We start from the raw sequence: 17,909 nt of genomic DNA on the forward strand, positions 1-17,909 counted from the left end.
CCAGTCAGGAGGAGTAGGTCCCATCTCCCTTGCTAGTGACTGGGTTAAGCATGGTCATGTGATCTCACTCTGGCTAGTGAAACTCGAGGGGCTTCTGGGCAGGGTGTCCCAGCCTCAGAGGAAGCACTAGGAGGCGATAGTCTCCTGTACTTCTGAACATTGTGTCTGGATAGGATGCCCAGTACAGCCACAGCCATACTGTAAATCTATGACCCCCTGTTAGTCAAAAAATCAAGTTCACACCTGTATTCATTCAGCAATGTTATCTGAGCTTCAGGCAGTGTGCTACGTGCTTAGGATAGAATGGTAAGCACGAGACACTAATAGAGCAAATTATCGGGCACTGGAGTGATTGGAAGTTGCCAGGAAAAAAAAAAAAGTCGCCAGAAGATTATGAGGGAAAAACCATAGGATAGCGATGGAGAATAATGGGGAACCAGGACTCTTAACTTTGTGTGGTCAGAGAAGTTCTCTCCGATGAGGAGGCGTTTAAGCTGAAAATGAAAGGAAGGAGGGGAGCGAGATGGACAAAGAATGGGGGAGGAGCATTCGAGGTGGAGGACCAGCAGATGCTGAGGTCCCGAGGTAGCAACAAGTGGATTACCTGAGCAATTTAAAGAAGATCAGAGTCTGGAACGTGAAGACTTTATATTCTAGAAACCACTTTTACGTCTTATGGAGAATGGATTGGGTGAAGACAGAAGTGGCAGTAAGGAGACCACTGAACAGCTGTAGTAGATGCACGTGAGAGATGACGGGCCATGGAGCAGGATGGCACTGGGGCTGGAGAGAAGAGGGTGTGTGGGGTTCGTTTGGGGGAGTCAGGAGGTTTGTTGATGGACTAGTTACTCAGGGAGAGGGAAAGAGCAATCATGAGTCACTTATGGCTGGAGGAAACAGTGGAGCCATTGATTTGAATCAGGGTGGCCCAGCTGGTGGAGTGTGGGGGGCTTGGGGGGATTGCAATTCAGTCCTGGCACTAACCACCCAGACTTAGCACAGACCCTGCAAGTCTAAGGGCACGTCCCCAAAAGGGCAGCCCTCAGTTCAGATGCCAGGCGCACCTTGGGGGTCGCCAAGCCACCTTTACTTCCGACCAACTGGCTACAAATTTGGGAGTTTTTTTATGACTCCTACAGGTTAGATAACTTACTGCAATGACTCACTGAACTCAAGAAAGCCTTATACTTACAGTTTTATTATAAAGGATACAAATCAGGACTAGCCAAACGAAGGAACACATCAGGCAAGGTCTGTGAAGGTCCCCAACAGAGAGCTTCACTGCTCTCTCGGTGGAACCAGGGTGCAGGTTCCTCATCCATGTGTTCACCAGCCAGGACGCTCTGCTAAGGTTCAGTGTCCACAGCTTTTATTGGGGTTCCATCTCATATGCACAACTGATGGACTCACCTGCTGTGTGACTGAACTCAATCTCCAGCCGCATCCCACCGCCCCTCCTCAAAGTCCCACCCTCTAGCCACATGATTGGTCTTTCTGGTGACCGGCTCCCACCCTGAAATGTTTCATTAGGAACTCCTATCCCTTGGGAAATTCCAAGGATCTTAGAAGCTCCATGCCAGAAACACAAAACAAAGACCAAACTCTTTTTCATACGGCAGGGGTGAAAAGCCTGAATCCCATTTTCAGTCTGTTAATTTGGTTCATGGAAGTGGAGAGGTCAAGAAGGCATTTGGAAGTACAAGCACAGAGGATGTGTTGGGAATGGAAATGAAAATGTGCGAGTCAATAGCACAAGGTGGAATTCAAAAACATGAGGAGAGTGGCGATTTAGAGGGCAAAGGAGAGCGTGCAGAGGGAAGGAGGCACCGCAAGAGGGGCTGCTGGGTGCTTCTGCCTCCTGATACTGACCTTTTTGAGCTCAACAAATATGTAAAAAGAATCCTGGTGTTTTGGTATATTTTTAAAACGTTTTATTTTTGAAATAAGTTACCTTCACTTATAGCCCAAGTGGTCAACATTTTACTTTGCTTTATCACTCTCTTTATTTTCTCTGTATATATCATTCTTCACCAGATCTGAAAGTTGCAGATATGTTGTCCCTTTACCCCTAAGTACATGTGTGTATTTCCTAAAAACAAGGATGTTCTCTTACATAAAAATCAGGAAATTAATATTGGTTCAATGCCATTATCAAATCCAGCAGTTCTCAAAGCGTTCTCTGAGATCCTCCTTAGAGGAGCTGAGATTTCCACCTATTTTTATAATAATATATAGACAATATTTGACTTTTTCATTCCTATTCTTTCAAGAGTGTACAATGGGGTTTTCAGAGGCTTCATGGTAAGTCATGATCTCATTGCTCTAAAGTCAGTATATAATGGATTTATTATTGTCATTTAAAAAATTATCATAAGTCAATATTTAACAATTTTTCTAGGTTGTAATTTCTAGTACAAGTAAAAATCTTAAGATATAAGCTATTTGGGGTGTTCAATAATTTTTAAGAATGTAAAGGGGTCTTGAGATCAAAATGTTTTGAGATATGTTGATTTGATGCAAAATTAAACAAAAATATTTACCAATTGTCCCAATATGCACGTCTTTCTTTTTATTTTTTTCTGGCTAGGATAAAACTCAGTTCATGCATCACATTTAGTTTTCCTGTCTCTTTAAAAGTCCCCTTTAATTTGGAACAGTTCTTCAGACTTTCTTTTTCTTGACATTTTTGAAGGATCCTTCTAGTTATTTTGTAGAGTGTTCCTTAATTTAGGCTTGTCTGATGTTTCTTCATGATTGGATTCAGATTCTACATTTTTGGCAGAAATACCACAAAAGTGACATGGTGTCTTTCTTGGTGCAATATCAGAAGTATATGATGTTTGTTTATCTCATTACTGGTGATGCTATCTTTGGCAATTTAGTGTGCAGTATTTAACACTCAAGTATATTAGTATAGTCTTTTCTGGCCAAATGACTCTTCCTTGTTCTCCATTTAAGCTTTTTCTTGTAGGAGAGGAAAAAGGTTTTCTCACTCTCTTGAGGTCCCTGGCTGGGTCTGAAAATTAAAGTGACAAAGACAGATGAACAAGAGAAAAGCATACAAATTTATTTAAGTTTTACATGACGTGAGAGCCTTCATAAGGAGATGAAGACCCAAAGAAACAGACCTGTGTAATTTTTGTTGTTAGGTTTGACGAAGCATGAGTAGTCATGGAGGAACATGATAGGTTAAAGAATATGAGGTAGGCAGAGTAAACTGGGGGAAATTTAGCAAGGCCTGTTGGTTCAGATTCTTCTTGGTGTGCTTTTGTCTTTGGAGATAAGGCTGCTCCCTCCCTCCCAGTACAGATAGGGCACCTCTCACATTTATGACCTGTTTCAGGACAGAAGGGTGGGGACCTGGGACCCTCTACCTGAACGCTTGCACCTGGACAAACATTTCCTACAGCAACCAATACAAAGAAACTATAAGAGACTGCAGATAACTGCACCCATGCACAGTCACAGGGGCAGTTATGAACAATAAGACACAAAAAGGCCACAAACCAACTGCCATTTCTGAGGTGCCAGGAGGAAAAGCAGGGTAGAGCAGACCCAAGTTTGGTTCGGGAACATCCTCAACTCCCTCCCTCTACACCCACCAGCACTATTAGGCTGTAAGAAGAAGACACACTGAGAAGGGCTTGTTTTTATCAGTGATAATAATTTGTTAGGGTAATACTTGTACAGTCCTTTGCAGATTTCTAACACTTTTGCACAGTATATATTATTCAAATCTTCTAACAAGTCTGGGAGAGGGGCCAAGTATCAGTATTAGAGGAGGAATTACAATTACAGAATCACGTATCTGCGCACTGCCAGGACGCGGCTAGGTCAAATGAACACCTAAACAGTTAAATGGCTATTTTAGGCAGCAGATACTTTCCTGTCTGGTTTCTGAGGAGTTACAGAGGCAGGAAAACAAGGGAAAAAGAATTTGGGAGAATCTGGGGGCAGAAGGGTGGAAACATGGAAGGAGGCACACGATTAGGATTAGTATTCAGGACAAAGCTGGGATTCAGGGATGACTGTCTCTCAGGCCGGGGTTTGTGAAAAGAAACTGGGGCAGAAACTACTGTCTGGGCACCAGTGAGTCGGGCTGGGGTGTGGGGACGGGGAAGGGGGTTGCGGGACTCCAGCGTCCGGGCGGGGCTCATCTAGCTGTACGGGGGACATGACCAAGAGTGGGCGTGGCCGGACCTAGAGCGGGCGGGGCCTCTCGCGGGGGCGGGGCCACACGGAGGGCTCAGATGGGCGGGACCAACCTGTGGTGGGCGTGGCCGACGTGGGCGGGCCGTCGACTCGTGGGTTCAGGGGGTCGGAGCGCGCTTCCAGGTGTCCCCGGCAGAGGGCGCGGGCAGCTGCGCAGCCCGCGGAGTCCCGAGGCCGGAAGCCGCGCGGCGCCGCCCCGCTCGCCCCAGCCGTCGCCATGAAGGCCGTGGTGCAGCGCGTCACCCGGGCCAGCGTCACAGGTCAGTCGGGCGGGGCCGGGCCGGGCTGGTCGCCCCCGGGCCGCCGCCGGCCACGCGCGAGCCCGGCCCCCGCCGCCCCGAGTCCCCGCCGTCCCGGGGCGCCGTCCACGGGCTGCAGGGTCTACGCTTAGTGTCGCGGTGACCGCGCCTCGTCGTCTTCTGCAGCGTTTCCTTTAGTCCGGAGCGCAGGTGGCCTCCCGCATCCCCCGAGCGTCCCCCGAGCATCCCCCGGCCCGCCCTTCCACGCGGTGTTAAACAGACGACGCGTGGGAGCGTTTCCGGGGCACACACCCCTTCCCCAGCCTTCTGCCCCGCGTCTCCCTTTCTTGCCGGTTTTCTCCGTGTCCCGGTTCACCTGGAGCTTGACTCCCCTAAGGTGCCCGCTCGTGACAGGTGCTCGTAGGGGTGGGTTCTGACCGTGTCTGCCCACGTGACCCGGGTGGGAACCCAGGGGATCCAGGATGAGATGTTTCTCTTTTCCACCAGTTTCATGTGAACCGAGCCACGCAACCATCAGTCATGGCTTGAACACTGCGGTCTAGTTTGAACATCAGGGGTCCAGATGATTAATAGGTAGAAGGAAGTCCTTTTAAAAGCTCAAGCCAAGATAAGCAGAAATAGAGACACAGAGGTAGAGAACAAACGAATGGACACCAAGGGGGAAGGGGTGGGTGGGATGGATTGGGAGATGGGGATTGACATATATACACCTACACTATTGATACTATGTATAAAATAGATAACTAATGAGAGCCTACTGTACAGCACAGGGAACTCTACTCAGTGCTCTGTGGTGACCTAAATGGGAAGGAAATCTAAAAAAGAGGGGATATATATACACATATAGCTGATTCACTTTGCTGTACAGCAGAAACTAACACAACATTGTAAAGCAACTATACTCCAATTTAAAAAAAACCTCAAGTGAAGATAGTATAGATGTTAAAATTTGTTTGAATGATTAACTTTACATTGTCTTCTAGTCTTTCCTATTTTTATTGGCAGAATTCTAATATTGTTTCAGTTCAAGTAGTTCTAGATATCCTTTCCTTCAAGCCTATACCAAATGTGTGTTTCTATGTCCAGGAGAGTATAAATCTAAGAACGAAACAACAAAATCCCCTAAAGAAACAATCAAACTCAGTAAAACCATATATTTAGATCCGAGATTCTACTTTTCAGTCCTGGCTAATGATTTCTAAGCTGTTCTGATAAGTGATTTTGGATATCGTCCTGGAGTAATAGGGAATAGTATAGCTCTGGGATTTATGAAATTTTAAAACAAAGTGGGCTTTTTATTTTTTAGTATTTTAGTTAATATGTAACTTCACTAAAACTGGGAAAATTCATAGATGAAAAGATTTTCTTGCTTTTTTTGAGAAGAATCTTGCAGCCTGCCCTATGTGGTCATGATGGCCAGTGAACAGACTTTGGAGAATGTAAGTTTTGATCAGAATGGAGAACTCTCCATTGTGCTGATCTGGAATATCAAAAACACATTTCTGTGAGATTAGCTGAATAGTTTGAATGATCTTACTTTACTATTTAAGTTGTATGCTTTTAGTTAAAAACAACAAATTAACTGTCTGAAGGTGTTAATAAGATGGAATTCTCCCACGGTGCTGGAGGAAACTTTGAGTTAGCCTTGCCTTCTACTTGCATTGTAATGGGGAGAGGTTTTCTGATTCCTTTAGAATGTGACTGACAGGCTTCACTTCCATGTGGCCTTTCTCGAATGGCATTTTATTTCAAAGGTTCTAAAATGTCACTTCCAGTTTTATAGGTGGGACAGTATTAAGAGTCACATAGTACGTGGCAGGCTCACTTTATGAGCTTGGTCAGGCACATTTGATGCCTTAGCCTGGTTATTGTGATAATCTAATTTTAAAAGCTTTATGACAGAACACTTCAAACATATTCATGTGATTACACACATGGAATAGTACAATAACCCCCATGTCCATCACTCAGCTTTATAAGCCGAAATCTGAATAGAATCATAGAATGTTGGGAAGAGATTGCTTGGGTTTGAATGCGTTAATTTGTGAGCTGGTGAATTCTTCTCAAAGAGGAAGTCTTGGGTGATGCCACTATACGTGGCGTCAAATAAACATTGACCAAATAGCTCAGGTCTCTTCTAGCCCTGTGACCTTTTGTCTAAAATGGTGATTCTCAAGTTTTTCCCCTTGGAAATCCATTTGTCTATAATAAAACATCCCTTTAACCTCCTAATTCTTCTGCCTGAAGGAGGGACAAAACTTCTCCAAAATAAGAGAGCGAATTGTGTCATCTCAAGGCTTTGGTGCATAATTCATTTCTTATTAGGATAATACCACATTATAAAAATATTGAAACTGTTCAAATAGTGATTTGAATCACTTCAAATAGTGATTCTATTTTTGAGAATCTATTCTAAGAAGATAATCCTAATTATAGAAGAAGCTTTAGAGGGGTGAACAGGTGGAGCACAGAGGATCCTTAGGGCAATGAAACTACTCTGTACGTTACTGTCATGGTGGATACGTGTCATTACATTTGTCCAAACCGATAGAATGTCCAACACCAAGAGTGAGCCCTCATGTAAACTGTGAACTTGGAGTGATAATGAGGTGTCAGTGTAGGTTCATCATTTGGAACAAATGTACCATCTGGAGGGGGACGTTGATAGTGGGGAGACTGCATGTGGGGCTGAGGGTATATGGAAATCTCTGGGCCCTCTGTTCAGTTTTGCTGTGAACCTAAAACTACTCTATACATGAAAGTATATTTAAAAAACCCCAAAACTTTAGTGTATAAAGTGTATATTTAAAAAACCCCAAAACTTTAGTGTATAAAGATTTTCACCACAGTGTTACTTATTGAAGTGAAAAATTTTAAAACAAGCCATTTATCCAGCCAAACAGGATGGTTAGTCCATCCATGGAAGGAATGCAAATGTTCCACTGGATGGGCTGCAACTATTAAAAGATGCTTAGGAAAAGCTCATAATGTGGAAAAATCCTTGTGAGATGTTAAAAAAGATGAGACACAAAAATTTATACACAATATTACTATGGTAGTTGAGAACAAATATGAAGTAAAATCTGTGAATAGAGGAAATATCAGAAGGGAATCAGTAACATACTGAAGTGCTTGTCTTTGGTTGTTCTTTTTGCTTTCCTGTTTCTTTTATTTTTTAAAGTTTTTCTATACTGCATGTGCATTACTTTTAATGGTGGACATAGTTCAACCATCATTCTTTTTTAAGTTTTTAAAATATACCCTGGGGAAAATTTTAAAAATATCTTGATATTGTAAGAAAATAATATTGACTTACTTAAAGAACAAATAAAGCCACAGTTTTCTAAAGCACTGCAAACAGGCAAGCAACCCCAGTTGTTTACTGCTTATGTCAGGATAGCTGATTTCTGTTTCAGATTTTGAGTCAGTGGCTCAAAGGATAGTAAATCACTCATAGTCCATTATAAAAAAAGCAGCACAGAAGAAAATACTAAAATATTTGTGTTTTCTTAATCATAAAACTAAGAGAAGTTAAGCTTTAATAAGAATTATTTCAGGGACTTCCCTGGTGGTCTAGCGATAAGACTCCGTGGTCCCAATGCAGGGGGCTTGGGTTCGATCCATGGTCAGGGAACTAGATCCCGCATGGCACAACTAAGATCCTGCGTGGCGCAACTAAGATCCTGCGTGCCGCAGCTAAGACCGGCTCAGCCAAAGTAAATAAATCAGTAAATGTTCTTTAAAAAAGAGTTATTTCAGGAACAAACTGATGCTCGTGCTCGCCTCGTGTCTGTCAGATGGTCCCTTGTCAGACACCTGCAGGGAGAGGGTTTCTCACTCTTCCCTTAGCTTGCAGGATGTGGCAACATGGAACAGTCTGTGATGCCTTGTTGGGTATATTTGTAAATATTATTATCTAGCAGAAGCAAATAACAAGAAAATGGCAGAGTTGACCTTTCTCCTGATTGGAACATTAGGTCAGTATACGATAAAATAACCAAACATCAGTAATCAATGAGCTTTGGCAAAAAGTTGGCCAAAAAAATTGAAAATTATGAAGATCAACATTTGAAATATGGATTTAGTTTCACCACCATAATGATGTGTCTTGACCTAAGTACTGTGCCAGCACTGAGATACTGTCTAGTGGTAGTAGAGTGTACATTTGACGCTAAATACCTATGCAAATGTTTGGAATAGGAATCTATGTTCAAAGAATTTTTTTTATGCATGGGGTGCATCGCTCAAAATGATTTGGAGGTCATTGGCTTAGAATGCAACCTTAGTAATAAACTGGGAAATAATAGAAGTTTGCTGACTTGAAGTTTAACTTTTATTTCTTTAAAAGTTTATTCATTTATTTTTAATTAATTAATTAATATTTTATTTTTGGCCGTGCTGGGTCTTCGTTGCTGTGTGCAGGCTTTCTCTAGTTGCAGCAAGCGGGAGCCACTCTTCGTTGTGGTGCGCAGGCTTCTCATTGCGGTGGCTTCTCTTGTTGCCGAGCACAGGCTCTAGGCGTGCAGGCTCAGTAGCTGTGGCTCACGGGCTCTAGAGCACAGGTTCAGTAGTCGTGGCGCACAGGCTTAGTTGCTCCGTGGCACGTGGGATCTTCCCAGACTAGGGCTCAAACCCGTGTACCCTGCGTTGGCAGGCGGATTCTTAACCACTGTGCCACCAGGGAAGCCCCTGGAAGCTTAACTTTTAAACTGTGTTTTTTATGTATGATATATTTATCTTTTCTGCAGTAAGTAGAGAAATCATTTCTTTATTTTTATGACATAAATGTTTTCCATTGTGCATTGTGTATTATGTTATCAGGTTTGCTGATTTCCAAGAAGAGCAGGCATCTCCTTTTTGAGAATTACCATAGCTGAGCTGGATTCTCTGGGGAGAAAAACTTTTGTTGTTACAGACGGGCAAACTCATAGAAAGTTTCAGGGGTCTCAACCAAGGTAGCACAGATGAAAACGTGGCCTGAAAATCCCGCGTAATGGTTGTTCACTTCACAACTCATTCATTCCAAATGTAAAGTCAGAATGGACAAAGTATGATTATCATACTGCATCGACGTAACCCCTTTCACGTTTCAGTACCTACTGACTTTGGCAAAGAAGTTACGAGAAGTATGTGTGATGTTCAAACTTTCCTGTGGATGCTCAGATGTGCTTCACGGCACCTGTTTGCTTTTCCCTTTTGTTTCATTTCCCTTTTGTCTCTTTTCCCTTTTGTTTCCTTTCCAGTTGGTGGAGAACAGATAAGTGCCATTGGACGGGGCATCTGTGTGTTGCTGGGTATTTCCCTGGAAGATACGCAGAAGGAACTGGAGCACATGTAAGAGGCGGATTTCCACGTCACTGCCTTTCTAGTGGGACATGTGCTGGTCATCTGGCTGGCTGGCTAGCTATTTAAATAAATTATACATATATATATATATATATATATATATATATGGAACTTCCATAGTATTTTGCTCCTATAAAGTGAGACTCTGTCAGTTTTACCCATGTCCCTTTTGAGGCAGTGTGGTTATTTCTGTGTCACAGATGGGGAGAGCGAGGAAGAGCCATCACCCAGTAAGTCAGCGACAGGGCAGGACCACAACTTAGCCTCTGTCCCTATTTGCTGCTGCAGCCTTGAACCATTCCCTTGGTGTGAAAACCAAGCCTCTTTTCATAGGAATGTGTTATGTTTTCAGTTTGAGCAGTATGATCTGGGCACTGTTTACACATGTTAAGAATGCCCAGTTGTTCACCGTTCACAATAGGATCTGGAGCTCAGAAAGGTTACATTACCTGCCGAAGGTCATGCACACGTCCTTAGCAAAAAGCCTGACTCCAGGTTAGAACCTAGGCCGCCTGGCCTGGAAGCCAGTGCTCTTTTTACTAAGGTGGGAGGTTTGTCATTGCTCTTGGCCCTTAGTACAGGCAGCCTCCCCTCCTCATGTTCACTCTCCCCCGCACCACTTCGCACATGTACTTCAGATGCTTGGATCCATTTTCTCTGCCCCTGGTGCCCAGAGCCTACATGTGACGGTTGCCCAGTTGTCCCTTTTGTATTAGGTTGAAAACCAGACTTGGAACCAAGCTCCCGCTGAGGTGTTGATGACTAGTTCAATAACACTCACGGATGTTGGTATTTTAAAAGCTGTCCCCTGGATTCACAAAGAGGGAGCGAAGTGGTGTAGTGGTTAAAAGCCGGGGGACTGGTCTGAATCTCTCCGTGGCGCTGACAAAATGGAGAGCTAGTACCTAACTTGGTTAAGAGCAATGACTCAGCATAAGGCAGACCCGCTGTGGAGAAGGGGTGATGAATAGCGCCCACCGCAGAGGGTTCCCATGTAAGGTGTCGGCGAATGAGTATTTGTTCAGGCTTTGAACATGTCTTCAACATCATCCAGAAAGGTGGCTTCAAATGGTGGAATTGCACCTTTCACGGAGGTAGTTCTTTGTCATTCGTCTCAAGTCTGATCTTATAAATGCTACCTGGTCCTCCTCCTTGCCAGGGTGGCTGTCCTTTGTCATCCACGTGTATAGGGAAAGCCCCGCTGGGGCATAAGGAGCATGTGACATAGTTGTCAAGGTGTCTTTCCCCAGATCGTTTTGCATATCTGCAATGACCATGAGTTTTCTCCAGGGTATTTGCTGAATTGTTCATTTTGAGAAGTTCCAAGAAAAGGTATAAAAGCGGGGCATCATTTATTCCAGTGTGAAGATGGAATTCTGTAAAAAATCAGAATTGAGCCCATGTTTTGACACATCCGGTTCCCACCGGAAGCTGCTGTGAATTGGAGGGGCTGACAAAAAAAAAAAAAAAAAAGCAAATCGCCCATCAATGCTAAGAGGTAGGACTATTATTACCCCTATTACAGATGCAGAAACTGAGGCACAGAGTAGAAAGTAACTTGCCTGTGGTCACCCCTGCTGTAAGTGATGGAGCCAGCACAGTGTCCCTAGTCAGCAGGGTACTTGTGACATCTGGGGGTGTGGGTGTGTCTGGGGGGCTTATGATTCTTCAGGTAGCGCTCACCCCTGTTTTCCCCCAGGGTCCGGAAGATCTTAAACCTGCGTGTGTTTGAGGATGAAGGTGGGAAACACTGGTCGAAGAGCGTGATGGACAAACAGTACGAGGTGCTGTGCATCAGCCAGTTCACCCTGCAGTGCGTCCTCAAGGGGAACAAGCCCGATTTCCACCTGGCGATGCCCTCAGAGCAGGCGGAGGGCTTCTACAACGGCTTCCTGGAGCAGCTACGCAAGGCATACCGGCCGGAGCTTGTCAAAGGTAGGCGGGAGCCCAGCGCCCAGGAGGGTGTCCCCTGGACACTTCCTGGCAGGGGAAAGGCAATCTGCAGATGCAACATTTCCTTTTCCAGAAAGTTCACTGTTTACGCTTATTACTTTCTTAAAACAGCATAAGGGCCGCTGCCGCCGCCGCTCTTGTGCGTGTCCTCTGAATGCCCCAGTACCGTTTACCCTTCTTTATTCTTCTGTCCACATTTGGAATGTTTAGCAACCCAGCAGTGTGCTTGATATAGTGGTGGTTCATTTCGGTTGCTTATCCTGCCCAACAGAGAAATACACCTGCCCGACGCCAGTGGGAGCCATGTGTCATTTTAAATTTCTAGGAGCCATATTAAAAAAAAGAAAAAGAAACAAGTGAAATTAATTTTAAAACTGTAATTCATTTAGCCCAGGATATCCACAATATTCTGATTTCACCCTGTCGTCAGTGTAAAGAGTTATTAATGAGGTAACTCACGTTCCTTCTTCTTACTGAGGTCTTTCATTCTCACAGTGCATCTCGATTCAGACCAGCCACATGTCCAGCGCCTGGTGGCCGTGTGTGGCCCTCGGCTGTCATTTGGACAGTGTAAGCTTAACGGCCTGTCTCGGGGACTGCCAGCCTAGCCTGACTGATCAAGATTAAGCCTAGAAAACGCCTGAGAAGCGTGGGCCTCATTTGTGGGAGGATTATGAATCGGAACTCATGAATCTTCTCAAGAGGGGGTGTTTCTAGTCTGTTTTCATGTTCCTAGTGTGCTTTTCCTTCAGAGTTACTGGGAAGCGTTTTGAGCCTCCTTTGGTGACGCACCTCAGGGTGTGAACTTGCTCAGCAGGATGTCTGCTTCCGAGTCTGACTGCGGCTGCTCCTGCTGCTGTCGGACTCTCGTAGCTGTTGAGTAGTTGTTAATAGTTGACTCTGTAGTGTTTCCTACACTTTAACTTTCTCTCAGTGGGTTTGACAAACCCAGGTCCCTTTGTTATCGGGCCTGTTTTCAACCGTAAGTAATAAAAGTCACGACATGACTTTGGAGCTCTGTAGCAGAGCCCCACATCTCTGAGGGTCGTCAGCTCCTCAGGTGGCTCTGTGTTCTGAGGAGTGATGTTCCAGCCCCCACTGGTATTTCCTTTCTTTTTATTCTCCTCTTACTTGTGTCAGGTGTCCATTTGCCAGCAGGACAAATGGATTCTATGTGATCAGGACCCTCCCGCCTTAAATCAAATCCTGCTCTTTACTTGGGTCCTGGTAGAGCAGAATATATTCGCTTCTTCTGGGAGCATCGAAGTTTAGAACTCCATTGACACGTCCGATCGTGGATGTCCACTGGGGTCCTCTGTCCGTCGTGGCTTTGCTGCAAACAAGGTTCTTCCCAGAATTAGCCATTAAGTCAAGTGCTTTGAATAATAATTTTTCTTGGTTGAGACAAGGATTAATGCTGCCAGCATTGCCTTCTCTGCTTGATGTTTATAGAATCATCCCATTTCTGAGTAATCTCAGACATATTTGGGGATGCACTGAAGTCCTTTGAAGGATGAGCAGAAGGAATATCATGAAAGGCTTCCCTGGTGGTGCAGTGGTTAAGAATCCACCTGCCAGTGCAGGGGACACGGATTCGAGCCCAGGTCCGGGAAGATCCCACATGCCGCAGAGCAACTAAGCCCATGTGCCACAACTACTGAGCCTGTGCTCTAGAGCCCACGTGCCGCAACTACTGAAGCCTGCATGCCTAGAGCCCGTGCTCTGCAACAAGAGAAGCCACCGCAATGAGAAGCCCGCACACCGCAACGGAGAGTAGCCCCCGCTCGCCGCAACTAGAGAAAGCCTGCGCGCAGCAACGAAGACCCAACACAGCCAAAAATAAATCAATTTATGTATAAAAAAAGGAATATCATGAAAGCACAGGTGAGGGCCCTTTCCATGGGAGAACAGTGATGGTCGTGAAGGAATGCTTGAGTGAAAACAAAACCACTTTCGTCTAAAGCCTTAAAGAGGAGCGTTTTATTATTCAGTGCTTTGTGTTCCTAAAAACACCTTTTACGTTTTGAAAAAAATCTGTATTCCATCCAGGTAATTATATGAAGTGCCTGAAGCAATGTACTGCAAACAGTATAATTTTATAATGGATCAGAATTTAAGCTCATGGGATATGATACCTCTGGTCATTTTGATGAAAAATCAACATGAATTATGCCACGGGTTTTCATCAGAATTTATTTTCTGCTCCTTTGGGCTTTCAGAGGCACTGCAGTGATTTCCCAGGGCCTCACTCACTCTTCGCCTTTTATCTCCTTTATGGTCTCTAGTGGAACCAAGTGCAGGGAGCGTGTTTTATGTGCTTGCTGTCTTTTGGTAAATTTTGAGATTCTGGCTTCCAGCTCCGGTACGGAAAGGCCTCTGTGACCTGGAGGGAAGATGGAACACAAACTGCTAAATACGTTTTCTTTCTTTTAGGATTTTCAGGACCTCTTTAGTGACTTTAAGACTTAAAGGAGTTTAATTCGAAAATTAAAACATTTAACCCTAACCCTAAAAAATTTTAAAAACTTTCCAGTTCTATTGAGGTATAATTGACCTCTAACACTCCATTAGTTTTAGTTGTACAACATGGTGATTTGATATACACATGTATTGTGAAATGATCACCACGATAAGTTAACAGCCATCACCTCACATGGGTTGACAGTTAAGGTAAGGATGCTGTACCTCACATCCCCAGAACTTAGTTATCTTCTAACTGGAAGTTTGTACCTTTTGACCACCTGCACCCTGCAACTTTGGCAACCACCAGTCTCTTCTCTGTATTTATGGGTTTGTTTTTTTTTAGGTTTTGTAATATAAGTAAAATCAGACAGTGTCTTTCTTTGTCTAACTTTTTTCACTCAGTGTAAAGCCCTCACGGTCCATCCGTGTTGTCACGAACGGCAGGATCTCCTCCTTTTGTGGCTGACTGGTATCCCACTGTGTGGCTAGACCACATCCTCTTTATCCTTTTATCACCAGTGGACATTTAGGTTGCTTCCATGTCTTGGCTGTTAGTTTAATTAGACATTAATTTTCACTCCCTTCCTCTTTAATGACTGAAACTTTATTTCAAATGTGTATTTAATTTGCTTCTCTTACTTGTTGTTAAGGGCTGGATGGAGGGTGTAAACTCTTCCTATTTCCCCTGCTGAAAGATTCAGACTTTTCTTTTTATCCTGAGTTATTTCAAGTCTTTAGACAGTGACAACAGTGAAAGGATTTTCTTTCTGCCTATACCTGTATCTTCTTTATTATTATTATTATTTTTGTGGTACGCGGGCCTCTCACTGTTGTGGCCTCTCCCGTTGCGGAGCACAGGCTCCGGACACGCAGGCTTAGCGGCATGGCTCACAGGCCCAGCCGCTCCACGGCATGTGGGATCTTCCCGGACCAGGGCACGAACCCGCGTCCCCTGCATCGGCAGGCGGACTCTCAACCACTGTGCCACCAGGGAAGCCCACCCCTAGCTATTCTTAATTGTTATTTTTCTATATGCATTTTAAAATCAGCTTGTCTAGTTCCAGAAAATAATCTGTTATTTTTATTTGATTTGCATTAAATTTATAAATTCATAATGCCTTTGTTTCATGATAATAATTACTCTTAGCATATTTCCTTACCTCCCTTAACTGTTTTTTGGGACAAACTGCAGCCCTGGCAGGACGCCAGCCCTCAGCCTACCCTGGGCCCGTGCAGCTGAATGTGGCTGGAGACAACATCCACATCAACTGGCCTCACGGTCATGACCTTGACCTGCAAGGTGGCTCAGCAATTGTGATACATCGGCCTGTTCATTCACTCGACTGTTCTCTCTCCTGAAAGCTCCATCCTCACCTTAGCTATTGACCTTACTTCCCATTTTCCTGAGAAAACGGAAGCACTCAGAAGAGAACTTCCAGAATTCCGTCTGCTCCACCTGCTGGCATCTGCACCAGGAACCAGCCTGCCTTCCTTCGAGGTGGCTGACCCCATGCTCTCACCTGTGCAGGGACTGAGCAGGGACATTCTTCTGCCCCCTCTTCTGTCTCTGAGTCGGTTTTGCTCCCCCATGCCCAGACCATCCCCACCAGCTTGCAGATCTGCTGTTGGTCCTCCCATCATGGAGACAGCCTGTCAGCCCCACCTCCAGCTCCTGCCCCAGTTCTCTGCTTCACTTGACTGCGTGGTCTGTGGAGGGCTGTCTGCCCCCATCCCACTCCAGTCCGCCTTTGCCCCTCTCACTGCTGTAGCTGCTCTTGGCAAGGCACCATGCCCTCCACTTGGCCAGGTTAGTTCTCATCCTCAGCTCAGCGGCCCATCAGCAGGTTTAGTCCTGTTGCTTCCTCCCTCCTCTGTGGGGCAGTAGTCCTTCACTGGGCGTTTAGGACTCCGCACTCTCCTGCTTTTCCTCCTGCTTCACCGATTGCCCCTTCTCAGTTCTTGGTTACTTCTTCCTACTTCCTCGGCTTTGTAACATTAGAGGGCTCTGGCCTTTGAACTTTTCTCATTTACACTGGGCCCTTGGGCATCTTGTCCAATGGCTTTTAAAAGCCATCTAGGGAATTCTCTGGTGTTCCAGGACTCCACACTTCCATTGCAGGGGGCACAGGTTCGATCTCTGGTCAGGGAACTAGGATCCTTCAAGCCGCATAAAAAATAAAATAAAATAAAAAAATAAAATAAAATAAAATAAAAAAATTAAATTCTTAAAAGCCATCCAAGTGCTGGTGACTCCTGAATTTCTCTTCCAGCCTGGACCTCCCCAGCCTTTTTGTTGCTTTTCATTTTGCCATGCCGCACGGCTTGAGGGGGTCTTGGTTCCTAGGCTGGGGATTGGGCCTGAGCTCCTATACTGGGAGCACTGAGTCCAAACCTCTGGGCTAACAGAGAACCTCAGACCCCAGAGAATCTTAATCGGTGTGAGCTCTCTCAGAGGTCCTCATCTCGGCACCAAGACCTGGCTCTGCCCAACTGACTGCAAACACCACTGCTGGGTGCCTCAGGCCAAACAACCAACAACACAGGAACACAGCCCCACCCATCAAAAAAAATGAGATGACAAAAAATATGTTACAGATGAAGGAGCAAGGTAAAAACCTACAAGATCAAATAAATGAAGAGGAAATAGGCAATCTACCTGAAAAATCAGAGTAAGGATAGTAAACAAGATCCAAAATCTCGGAAATAGAATGGGGGCATGGATCGAGAAAATACAAGAAATGTTTAACAGGGACCTAGAAGAACTAAAGAACAAACAAATAGTGATGAACAACACAATAACTGAAATGAAAAATACACTAGAAGGAATCAATAGCAGAATAACTGAGGCAGAAGGACGAATAAGCTGGAAGATAGAATGGTGGAAATAACTACTGAGGAGCAGAATAAAGAAGAAGAATGAAAAGAAATGAGGACAGTCTCAGAGACCTCTGGGACAACATTAAACGCACCAACATTCAGATTATAGGGGTCCCAGAAGGAAAAGAGAAAGAGAAAGGATCTGAGAAAATATTTGAAGAGATTACATTCAGAAACCTAACATGGGACAGGAAATAGTCACCCACAAGTCCAGGAAGCTCAGAGAGGCCCATATGGATAACCCCAAGGAGAAACATGCCGAGACACATATTAATCAAACTAACAAAAATTAAATTCAAAGAAAAAATATTAAAAGCAACGAAGGAGACAAGCCTCTTAGATAGCTTCATCCACCAGAGGGCAGACAGCAGAAGCAAGAAGAACTACAATCCTGCAACCTGTGGAACAAAAACCACATTCACAGAACGATAGACAAGATGAAAAGGCAGAGGGTCTATGTAGCAGATGAAGGAACAAGATAAAACCCCAGAAAAACAACTAAATGAAGTGGAGATAGGCAACCTTCCAGAAAAAGAATTCAGAATAATGAGAGTGAAGATGATCCTGAACCTTGGGAAAAGAATGGAGGCAAAGATCGAGAAGATGCAAGAAATGTTTAACAAAGACCTAGAAGAATTAAAGAACAAACAGATGAACAATACAATAACTGAAATGAAAACTACACTAGAAGGAATCCATAGCAGAATAACTGAGGCAGAAGAACGGATAAGTGACCTGGAAGACAGAATGATGGAACTCACTGCTGGGGAACAAATAAAGAAAAAAGAATGAAAAGGA

General features: G+C 44.5%; 1 protein-coding gene across 1 annotated transcript in view; it reads left to right on the forward strand.

Moving 5' to 3' along the window:
- Positions 1 to 4,316: 4,316 nt before the first annotated feature.
- The window catches only part of DTD1 (D-aminoacyl-tRNA deacylase 1), a 107,560-nt gene continuing 93,967 nt past the window's right edge, over positions 4,317 to 17,909 (forward strand). The window contains exons 1-3 of the mRNA XM_030872453.2: positions 4,317 to 4,472; positions 9,716 to 9,806; positions 11,518 to 11,753. Coding sequence (XP_030728313.1) covers positions 4,430 to 4,472; positions 9,716 to 9,806; positions 11,518 to 11,753 — 370 coding nt within the window. The 5' untranslated portion in view covers positions 4,317 to 4,429. The remainder of the gene's footprint in view (positions 4,473 to 9,715; positions 9,807 to 11,517; positions 11,754 to 17,909) is intronic.

Source organism: Globicephala melas, chromosome 15 (genome assembly GCF_963455315.2).
Source record: "Globicephala melas chromosome 15, mGloMel1.2, whole genome shotgun sequence".
NCBI lineage: Eukaryota > Metazoa > Chordata > Mammalia > Artiodactyla > Delphinidae > Globicephala > Globicephala melas.